This window comes from Glycine soja, chromosome 9 (genome assembly GCF_004193775.1).
Source record: "Glycine soja cultivar W05 chromosome 9, ASM419377v2, whole genome shotgun sequence".
Classification (NCBI taxonomy): domain Eukaryota; kingdom Viridiplantae; phylum Streptophyta; class Magnoliopsida; order Fabales; family Fabaceae; genus Glycine; species Glycine soja.
Genome location: NC_041010.1, coordinates 37,823,261 through 37,834,803, shown reverse-complemented (window position 1 = coordinate 37,834,803; position 11,543 = coordinate 37,823,261). Strand labels below are relative to the sequence as shown.

Below are 11,543 nucleotides of genomic sequence, written 5' to 3'. Positions count from 1 at the left end.
GCCCAAATTCTCAATCTTCTGCAGAAAAATAATTACAACAAAATTAAACAAAAAGCTAGTTGGTTGATAGTTGAAAGCAGTTTGCTGAAATTTATTAAATTAGTTTATTGAATTATATTTAATTTTAAACTGTTATAGTTTTTATTTAAATTTTAATTGAAATTTTAATTATATTGTTGCGGGACAAGGGAAAAAGCTAGTGCATGGCGATGTTGTGTTAATCTAAAGAGCATTATATTGGGAGTGCACAAGCCAAAACAAGAAATCAAATGAAAAAAATTGCATTACTTGGAGTAACTAGAAAAGAGGACGAGGGAGAAGAAAAACAGCAATTAGTGGTGGGTCAAGGGTCCTCAAATGATTGAAAGAGAAAACTAAAAGAAATAATAAAACTACTTCATGTAAAAAGAAATACAAGTAAATATAATACTCCTATCAAGAGTAAAAAGTAAAAAATATTAGTAGCTAGAAGCCAAAATGTTATCTGAAAAAACATCGTTTCAAAAAAATTTACAAATTATTAAAAAATTATTTATTAAATCATTAAACGAACTTTTCAATCAATAGAAAAACTAGAAAGTAACTAAAAATGATGGTAAAATATTTCTATACCTTTATAATAATTAAAAAGAAAAAAATTATAGTTATGGCCCATCCAGTTTTCCCTCCATTTTGTCCAAGCATAAATTCATTTCATTCAGTAGGCATTCAGTGGAGGCGCTTGCCAACTGTCATCACTTTTTATTCTTTTTTTTTTTTGTTGTGGGGAAAGCAATTACAAAGCAATCAGAGTACTCTACCATTTTAAAAATTATATAAATAATAAATTATGATTAATCAATATGAAAAATATAAAAACAAAACATGAGCATGATGATTAAACTTTAAATTTTATATTTATTTCACTTTCAATAAAATAGACTCCTAGTCCGCTACTCTACTCAACATAAGAATAGACAAACTGAACTGTTGCTTTCCTATGTTGTCACTTGTCACTGTTACCTAAGTTCGTGTCTTCTTTTGTACTTTCCTCAAACTAGGTTCCTGCCTTTTTCTTTTGTATACTTTTCTCAAAAGAGAATCAAAGAAGTAAGTTACACGAAAAACAGAAGGTGTTTTGTAATTTATATGTGTTTTTATGTGCATAATTTTTCTTACGCAAATACTATTTAATAAGATTTCACCCCATCAACACATTATATTAATAAATAAATAAAATAAAATAAAATAATGTCGTAATATCGTGAATTTTTACTAATAGTATTGTACATAAATTCAAGTGAAATAGAAAAAGAAAGGTCTTTATATGTTTTTATGCCGTAATGCACATTCCAACGCTCCAACATATCATTCCAACAACCAATAGACTTGCAATCCAATTCCAACTTTCTTTCAAAAAATTCGTCTTCACAATACAGATTTTCACTCTTACAGCTCTCAGTTTGGTATTTGACTCTATTCATTTCTCATCTTGTTCTTACCCTTTTGTGAGAATCTCCTCTCCAGTGCCCCCATGACGAAGAAGCTCTAAAAAATGCAGTCTTCCACTTAATTTGGTGCAAAAAAAGCTGGTTGGGGGGGGGGGGGGGGGGGGGGGGGGGTAGAGTTTTGACTCTTCACTGGGAAATCCGCTTCCCAACAGGTTTCTGAATTCTGTGTGTTGTTGTTTTCCTTGATTATTGCTTGATCATTGCCTTTACATCGGGCTAGAATTCTTCCACTGATTCCAAAGTTAATTGCTATTTCTGAATGCTATATAATACAGTAATGTGTGTGTGTGCGCTAAGTTTTTGGAATGCATGTTGGAATGCTAAGTTTTTGTACTATAGGTTTTGGTAAGTGGTTCCCTAATTGGTTTCTTTCAAGCTCCAGAGGATTTTACATAAGGGAATTCATTACTTTTATCTTGAATGATAGTATGGGGGAGATCCTAACTTCATAACTATATTTCACTATTTGTTTTGGTAAGTTGCAAAACTAGAATAGCTACTCCGTTTAATCGTTGTATGATTACAAATCCTCATTATCTTATTGCTGTTTTATGGTCCCGAAATGTTAGAACTTAGAAGTCGTCATCTGGAAAATAAATTGCTGCCAATTGAGATTTGGTTAAGAATCAATTTGGATTATAAGTGCAAGGGAAAGATAATACCGGTACCCCTATGCTGCATCAATATCAATCTGGTTGTGTTACTGCTGTACAGTATATTAGTGTTTGTTTTTTTTTCATACTGCACTAAATCACTAATCACTTTCTAGTTACTATTTTATAATTTATATTCTCCCTTTTCACATTTCAAGTTAAATTGCAGTATTTGATTTAAAATTGCTGATATGACACAGAAACTTATGTATTGGATGTTTTGCTAAATTCATGAAAAAAATGCAGAATTATCAAGGAAGCATGGCTAATTTTGAAAATGACAAGCTGCTGATGCTCTCAGATACAGATGCACAACCATATGATGAACCCTTGGATGCTAAATTTCGAAGGACAGTAACCAGGACACAAAGTGCATCAATTTCTATTTCTATGAGTTCCTTGGAGTCATATGATAAAGAAACTAGCCTTGTGGGACATACTGGTCCACTTCAGAGCAAGAGAAAAACACCCTTTATGCAGATGAGTGGTCCATTATATGCTACCACTGGAACTGGAAATCCTCTGCAGAAGCATATTGTATCTGGAAACAAAGCAGAGGAGAGAAAGACAGATAATTTTGCTACTCTCCGTGACACAGGTTCAAATTACTGGAATAATGACTATGATAGAAAAAATGAACACTTACTAAGGTCTGGGCAACTGGGAATGTGCAATGATCCTTATTGTACTACTTGCCCTACCTACTTCAATGCTTCTCAGCAAAGAAATCCAAAACCTTCGACTAGATGGGATCCAAAGGTTTCTGTCCTTCATCCTGAAATAGACTATAATTTAAGTTGCCTTCAATTATTTAGTGCATAGACAAAAAATTTACTTTAGATGTGTGTTTTCATTTTATAGACCTTGATTGTGATGAAGATCAGGAATTCACTATGCTATCATAATAATTTGTAGATATTTGGTTGAATTGTACTTATACAAATTTTAAGTAGGCTATTGGTAGTAGGCCAGTAATAAAACATGTCTTTGTTAGGAAGAAGAGGATGGGGCCAGGAACTAGCAAGAACCAAACTAATGTAACACAAGAGTCAGTTTAACAATATTGTAAGCTAGAAGTTTAGGTCAGGGTTAGGGGTGGTTGATATTTGTATGAAGGTAACAGATTAGGGGATCTGGTTGTTGAACAGTGTAATTTACTAATTTGTAGTGCCTTACTCTGACTATAGGTCTATTAATAGTAGTATTAAGAACTATCATATGATCCTGATACCCTTTAATCTAGGTACATTACAAGAAACCACTCTCAAATCCTCAAGATTTTCCTTATTACTGTACTCTTAACAAAATTCGTATTTTCAAGTTGTATCAATGCACATTGTTTTTCTACTGTTCAAGCTATTACTATTGTTGTTATCCTTGTTCCCTTTGAGGGGCAATCAAAGTGATGTCAATTGACAACTTTTAGCTGTCTAATTATTTATCCAATACTCATTTTCTAAAATCTACTGCAAGCTTTACTGTATCATTATCTTTAATCTTATTATAATATTTTCCATTTCTTTTTGTAGACATGTGTCTTTAACATTTACTTTCTCATAACCAAGCCTACTTTTGTTTATATTTTGAATGCAGTTCCATAATGCTCTTTATGGGGATGCCAAGAGTTTTGTGAGAAAACTTCTTTCTTTCTGCTATTCGTATGTTCCTGGAGTTATGAACCCTCATGCTAAAGTCGTACAAAAATGGAACAAATTTTTGGCCATTTTTTGCTTGATTGCTATTTTTGTGGATCCATTATTTTTCTTCTTACTCTATGTGGAGAAGGTATGATTATTTTCCTATCATTTAAATAGAAAATATTGCAAGTTCTAGTCACTCATCTTTCCCTTTTACTATTTGCAAATATTTACTCTTCATTTTTCCTGTTAATTATATGCAGGATAATAAATGTATTGTTATCAACTGGCCTTTGACAACAGCACTTGTTTTATTTAGATGTGTGACTGATTTTGTTTATTTCCTTAACATTCTTCTCCAGGTAACTTCTCATTAACTACCTTCTCTTTAACTCCTTCTCCTTCCCCCTGCTTTTAGTTTGTGCAAATCCTTATAATCATAGAATGATACCTTATTTTTCATTTGAAAAATATAGTCAAGCTCTGTCATTGATTCCATGTTTCTATTGATCTGTGTTCTTAGTTTTGTGAAGGTAAATATTCTGGTGCATGTATTTCAGAAGAGATTTCTAGCTTCATTATAAGAGGCTTTAGTTTCATATAAGCCAAAGCAAAGGAAGTTCATTCCATTCAAATAGAATGTTACTATCCCATTCAGAAAGTATCTCTAATATCATGTTTATTCACCCATCCTTAATTTCACTTAACCTCACTCCATTTAAAACAATTATTCCATATATGCTATCAGATATATGGGTTGTTCCTCCATTTTACAAATCCAAGAGTATATATTATTTGCTGATAAATAAACCATAGTGTTAAGTGTCAATTAACTTATATATATTATGCTGGAAGAAAATATGAAAATTGAAACGATTAATAGACATAAATGATAAATAGACTGGACTATATATCCTTATTGATAGTATTAAGTACTTGTGTGTGTCTTGCTTTGTTGTTGTTTATTAGTTAAGTTCAAAAGGAAAAACAAAGAAAAAGAGAACTCACCTGAATCTTTAATACGATTAAGTTTTTTTTTTTTTTGAACGTAATACGATTAAGTTTATTTAGTCTAATTGCTGCCTTTTCATAATTTAAATCTTAAATAACTCTATGAAGTTGCCTGTTTACAGTTTAGGTTAGCTTATGTTTCTCGTGAGTCGAGGGTGGTTGGTGCTGGAGATTTGGTTGACCATCCAAAGAGGATTGCTCTTCATTACCTAAAGGGTTATTTCCTTATTGACTTATTTGTTGTATTTCCTCTTCCTCAGGTAAAGTTCTTCCTGTTTTCCTTTCTCCCTATGGAAGTTGTTTTCATTTTATTTTTCTGTACTGAGTTTCCTCATCTAGATTTAGTATTTCAGATATCCATTTGTAAATGCCACCCAATTTCTATTTTTGAATTATGTGATATGTTTCCCTAACATCTGAATATCAATAGTACTTTTTTTTCTCTCTCCTTTTTCTGGTGATCATTAGATTTGAAAATAAATGTTTCTTGTCATCTCAACTTATCATGCATGATCAAGTTTGGTTTCTCCTTTCTATGTTTCATTCTGAGGAGTCATTTGTCTGCGGATATTAGCATGTGCTTCACAGCAAGTATAAGTTGCAGTGCAAGGGAATGGTTTTCATTCTGTAAAGTATAAAGCTACCATGAGCTTGTGTACTCACCAAACTCCTTTTCATGACGTGTAGTGAATTATGTGCAGATAATGATATTGTTTGTCCTACCAAATTCCTTGGAGGGAGCAAATTATGCCAAGAATCTTCTCCGTGCAGCGATCTTAGTGCAATATATCCCCAAGTTATTCAGGTTTCTGCCACTGCTAATTGGCCAATCTCCCACAGGATTCATATTTGAGTCAGCCTGGGCAAATTTCATTATAAACCTTCTCATTTTTATGCTTGCTAGTCATGTTGTTGGCTCTTGCTGGTACCTCTTCGGTCTTCAGGTGGGGGATATAATATAGCATTGAACTTTAAAAAAAAAATCAAATTTTATCCTCCCTATATATGATAATGTCCAGTAAATTCTCAGCTTCCATAGTTGATATTCTTCTAATTGTTATTGCAATATTGGAAATGAAATTCAACTACAAAATATATTACGTTTCATTGAATGCTTGAAAGATGAGTGGTTCAGTTAGAATCAGGAATTTAATTCAGTCAATCAAAGTTAACACTCAATTTACTTTCTCCTTTTCTTCCTTTTCCCTCTTCCAGAGGGTTAACCAGTGTCTGCGGGATGCCTGCCATAGTTCCAATATACCTGGATGCATGAAGTTCATTGATTGTGGACGTGGCCATGGAAAGAATCAGCCTAGCTTAAGATCAGATCAGTGGATCAACAATACCGATGCCGTTGCTTGTTTGGATCCCTCTCCTGATGGTTTCTCTTACGGGATTTATGAGAATGCTGTACCACTTACTATAGAAACTAACATTGTCAATAAATATGTGTATTCTCTTTTTTGGGGATTCCAGGTATGCATCTCTCTCTTTCTTTCGCTTCCTTTTGTAGCAACTATATAAAAGTTGAACTCCTTGCTATTATGTCATAGAAACTCTGATTTGTACTAACACTCATAAATACTAAAGCAGCCACATGAATGATTTGATATCTCTAACAGTTATGTCCTGGATGATCTCTGATACAGCAAATCAGTACTCTAGCTGGTAATCTAGAACCTAGCTATTTTGTGTGGGAAGTCCTTTTTACTATGGCCATCATAGGAATGGGACTCTTGCTTTTTGCAATTCTTATTGGAAACATACAGAACTTTCTACAGGCTCTTGGGCGGAGGTAGAACTTAACTAATGCTCCAAGTTTTAATTAAACTCTGATAGTCTAGTTCTAATGTTTCTTTTGTTGCAACATGCTGGATATGTTTTCTTTTATCCCTTTTACAGGAAGCTGGAAATGCAACTTAGAGGCCGGGATGTTGAGCAATGGATGAGCCATCGGCGCTTACCAGAAGATCTAAGAAGGTATAAATTAAAATTAATATTTGAAATTATATTAATGTCTAGTAGAGAAGATGTCACCGTGGGAAGTCCTTTTTACTATGGCCATCTTTCACAAAAAAAAAAATGAATTCATTAATATCTTATTGACAGAATGAATTCATTAACATCTGATTACTCAACTCAAAGTTATAAATTATTACAATCAATTTAAAATTTAAATCTTCATTAATATCTTTCTGACGAAAATAATTTGTTAATATATTAATACATAATTCAAATTTTTAAATATTAAATTCTTTTTTTAATATAACTGCATCACATGAATGTTAATCTAGTATACATTTATGAGGAGCAACTAACTTTCCTATAACATTACATGTCTATAGGCCTCAATGCTTAGAAAATAGTATTATGTCCACTACTTCCATTTTAATTTAGGTATCATGAAACATGAAATTATGGATCATCTGGTGTGCAGCTAATACATAATATGTCTGTGATGTAGGAGAGTAAGACAGGCTGAACGGTATAATTGGGCTGCAACAAGGGGGGTGAATGAAGAAATGCTTATGGAGAATTTGCCAGAAGATCTTCAGAGAGACATAAGACGTCATCTCTTCAAATTTGTTAAGAAAGTATGCACTAAAATAATTACACTAATTTATCATGCTTACTCTTTAAGTGGATTATAATTTTGAGGTTTAAATGTAAGGCAAGCTTCAGAATCTCGGACACTGATTCATTTAAAATTTTGTTTTCATTAGGTCTCTACTGGGTAAGTTGCTAGGTTTGGATAAAAGTTTAAATTGAAAGGGAAAAGTTTTATCCATCTTCATCATGAAACTTAAACCATGATACACCAAAATCCAAAGCATGTCAAACAACCCTAAAAGTTCTTTATAATGATGATTTAATTTGCTTTTATAATTTGTAACAATTTGCGTTCATAATCCAAGGATCTGAATTATCTGCAGATTCGGCTTTTTGCTCTGATGGATGAACCTATCTTAGATGCCATTTGTGATAGACTAAGACAAAAGACATACATCAAAGGAAGTAAAATTCTAAGTCAGGGTGGTCTAGTAGAGAAGATGGTATTCGTGGTGCGTGGCAAATTGGAAAGCATTGGAGAAGATGGAACTAGAATTCCTCTATCTGAAGGGGATTCTTGTGGTGAAGAACTTCTGACATGGTATCTTGAGCATTCTTCAGTCAGCACAGGTATATCAATACTTGAAGCAATGGAAAAATGCCTGTTAATTAATATTTTAAAGTAGACCAGAAGGAGTTGCAATAATTAACAACCTGGCCGGTACAAAATATAAGAAACAGCATGGTTCAACAATTTGATCTCTCCTGCAGATGGTAGAAAAGTAAGGCTTCCAGGACAGAGATTGGTTAGCAACAGGACAGTAAGGTGCTTAACAAATGTGGAGTCATTTTCACTCTCTGCTTCGGACATTGAAGAAGTCACAATCCTTTTCACAAGATTCTTGCGGAGTCCATGCGTTCAAGGAGCTCTAAGGTTGATCCCTTGTCTTCTTGTATCTATCTGGATTTATATTGCTGCTTAATCTTCTTGGCATTTTATGACTTAAATAAATGAACATAAATAAACCAGTAATAATACTTTTACACATTTTATACTCATAAATCCCTCTCACATAACATGTTAGTTCTATTATAACTTTTCTATATATTCTATTTCTGAGTTCACCATGGCATTAATGAGGGGTTTGTCAGCATATTAAGTTTGTGCTATTTTATTTTTGTTAACCATATATGCCTTCCATGAAGGGTTCTGTTCTGTTATGTTTCTTCCTTGGCTACATAGCTTAATTCTCAATTCGTTGTCATTAAAGCCCATCCATTTCAATTATGTTGCATATTTGAAAACGAAAATAAATGGTGAGATATCAGGTATGGTATAAAATCTGGGCATCTTTTACCTCACAAAGAGGACGGGGTGGAAGAAATGCCGTTAGTAAATATGTAGCTGACTCAAATAACTTTTTCGTCTTATAACATAGGTTGTTTTCTTTTTGGTCCCCTTAACTTTTTTTTCTTATTTTGGTCCTTTTAAATTTTGTTTCAATTTAATTTGCGTCCTTGTTAAGTGATGATATGGCTAACAGAAATTGAAAAAAAAAAAAAACTTGATGTTTCTATAGTATAAACTAAAATGAAAATCTTCCAATATTAAAAAAAGGACCTATCCAAAAGCTTACAATTGAAATAGTAATGCCTAAAATGAAACAAATTTCTATTAGACCCAAAACAGGAAAAAAGTTTAAGATGGCTAAACAAAACAATCATATAGGTACCGAAAAGTTATTCAAACCACATGTAGCTAGTAACATCTAACAAGTTTGTGATTTTTCACTCGTAGCAAGCTCCATTTCTGTTTTCAAAGCCATGATTTTCATAATCATTTGCTAATTGTGTTACTTTAGGTATGAGTCACCTTATTGGAGATCCCTTGCTGCGACCCGCATTCAAGTTGCATGGAGATACAGGAAGAAACGTCTAAGTCGTGTTAATTCCTCACCATCAGATTAAACATTGAGGTCGTGGGTTGCACTTTTATATTTGATTTGATAGTGTTTATGATCTTCAACCCAATATAGTAGTAGATTCACTAGGTTGTTACCACATACAAAGGTGTCCATTTTTAATTAAAACAACAAAGGGTAAATTAATTCCACCTCCAAGTTTATTGTGTCTACACTCAATACCTTGCATTTTGAAAATGAGAAATGCTATGGCACATCCCCAATTAAGAGGGTGTATACTAGGAAGCAAATTAATTAAAGTGTGCTAGGAATTATGGGAGTTTGGTTGTCAATGCTGTATTGCTGTTGTTGATGTTGTCATGACAGCAACAACAGTTAGCATTGAGAGATGATTGGTCAAGCTGTCAGTTACTATCAGTTGGCAGAGAAGATTTTAATAATTGTGAGATGAGGAGAATTAGCCATTCATTAAGTATTTAACCTTGCAACAATAAACCTGAAAAATATTTCATAATCAATCAAAATGTTGCTTATGAGACTCAATTTTCATGTGATTTTTTATATTGTTTATGTCACTTTTTAGTTTGAATACCAATTGGATTTTATGATTTTCATTTAATTGAATTTAATGGAATAAGTTTTACGCTTTGAATCAATCATAAAAAGACTCAAAATCGTGTTCCAAAATTAAAAACAATTGGATTTTAAAAAAGGATGAGCATGGCAGTGTGCTATAGAATAATCACTTAAGGGACTATTTTACCATTTTTAATAAATAAGGGAACAAATTGCAACCCAAAATAAAGTTAGATGACCATGTAAATAATTTCACATTTTTTAATTCTAAACAATTATTGCTTACAAAAGTAATGATGTTTAATTTTAAACAATTTAACTTGACTAATGTAGATCTTGTTCAATGATGTAAAAAACTAAGCAACGTCTTAAAGTAAAAAACTCATTAAGCAATGCACACCGAAGATGCTTTTAAGAATAACAAATGTTGATTATTAAACTTAAAATACAAATATTATGTGATATTTTTTTTATAAACTATATTTTTTTAAATTATTACGTGATTATAAATAAATTTATTTTTGGCAATTCATGTAGATTTATTTTCTTGCATATATATTGAGTAACTTTATTAGGTAAAATATATTTAATTAAAAAGTTTACAAATATTCTTATATTTTTAAAACGTATATTATACATTAAATTAAATTTATTTAATAAAGTATTAAATGATTTTATTTTTTTGCAAAAAATTATAGACATAATATATTTAATATAGACTTTTAATTCATCAATTAAATTAGTAGAGTTTGACACCTATAAAAAATGATTGATTGTTAACTCCTTGACAAGTGCATCAATTCGTTCAAGTAATACTTTAAATGGTAAGACCGAGTGTTGAGTCCACATAATTTTTTCCTGTACTTGGAGTTTGTATATGTCTAATTTTAAGCGAATAATGAATTAAATTTGATATTGGTCGAATAATGATATAGAAATGTAAAATTCGACATAAATAAAGATAATTAAGCATAACACATTAAAGAGATAGAACACAAACACTCGAGGGTGAGTTTTCGGTTGAAGCATGATTACGGAACTTGCTAAGGATTAACCTACCAAAACTACTGTTGATGCAACATTAAGAATTTTTTACTATTTAACGTTATTCCGATTATTATCTTCATTCGCTAACCTACCATAATTATGATCCCTCATGTGAAACAACCTAAATTACCTAATTTCACTCTTAATCTCTTAAGAGCTACATCTAATAATTTGCTTTAAGAATAAAGATGCATAAATAAGGCTAAATAATACCATTTTATCCCTAGACATGAATTACCTAGATGCTCTTGTCAAGTTCTTAGGATATAAACATTTTCCAATGCATAAACCCTATAACACTACATGAGCATGGGTCATCAAACCATAAACATGATAATAAGTACAGAAAAGAAACAATAATACCGAAATAGCATTAAATAGATAGTTAAAATCATTACATCAAGAGTGTTTGGTTACTGAGCTCCCAACAATTGATGGTTTAGTCTCTTATTGTCACAAGAGGCTTACAAATACAAGAAGGAAACAAGAGACATGGAAGAGAATGAAAGAAAATGGAGGAAAAGGTCCCCAAGTGAGGGGTTTTCTCTCTTCTCTTGTGCCTTAGCTCTCATATTTGGTCCCAAGTGCTTTTTCTTTTAAGTTTCCCTCTTTTTCCCCTTTAAAACGCAACACGGTCATGTTTTTCAATATTGATTG

General features: G+C 32.1%; 1 protein-coding gene across 2 annotated transcripts; it reads left to right on the top strand.

The window, feature by feature from the left end:
• The first annotated feature begins 1,306 nt into the window (after nt 1-1,306).
• On the top strand, nt 1,307-9,806 carry LOC114368722 (probable cyclic nucleotide-gated ion channel 20, chloroplastic). Of its 2 annotated transcripts, none has more exons than XM_028325958.1 (13): nt 1,307-1,445; nt 2,390-2,902; nt 3,737-3,928; nt 4,044-4,142; nt 4,914-5,051; nt 5,493-5,735; nt 6,007-6,267; nt 6,441-6,586; nt 6,694-6,771; nt 7,256-7,385; nt 7,725-7,971; nt 8,113-8,275; nt 9,204-9,806. In XM_028325958.1, the coding sequence occupies exons 1-13, from the start codon at nt 1,323-1,325 to the stop codon at nt 9,307-9,309; spliced, it is 2,439 nt and encodes an 812-aa protein (XP_028181759.1). In that variant the 5' UTR covers nt 1,307-1,322; the 3' UTR covers nt 9,310-9,806. The 2 variants fall into 2 exon arrangements, with proteins under 2 accessions (XP_028181759.1, XP_028181760.1); XM_028325959.1 differs by having other exon boundaries at nt 1,328-1,642.
• The last annotated feature ends 1,737 nt before the right edge of the window (nt 9,807-11,543 follow it).

What these genes read in the sequence shown, in the direction of transcription:
- LOC114368722 (XM_028325958.1), top strand. Translation starts at nt 1,323, where the DNA reads ATGCACATTCCAACGCTCCAACATATCATTCCAACAACCAATAGACTT. An exon ending in CGACTAGATGGGATCCAAAG is followed by an intron (nt 2,903 to 3,736) that starts GTTTCTGTCCTT and finishes TTTTGAATGCAG; the next exon opens with TTCCATAATGCTCTTTATGG. An exon ending in CTCTTTTTTGGGGATTCCAG is followed by an intron (nt 6,268 to 6,440) that starts GTATGCATCTCT and finishes TCTCTGATACAG; the next exon opens with CAAATCAGTACTCTAGCTGG.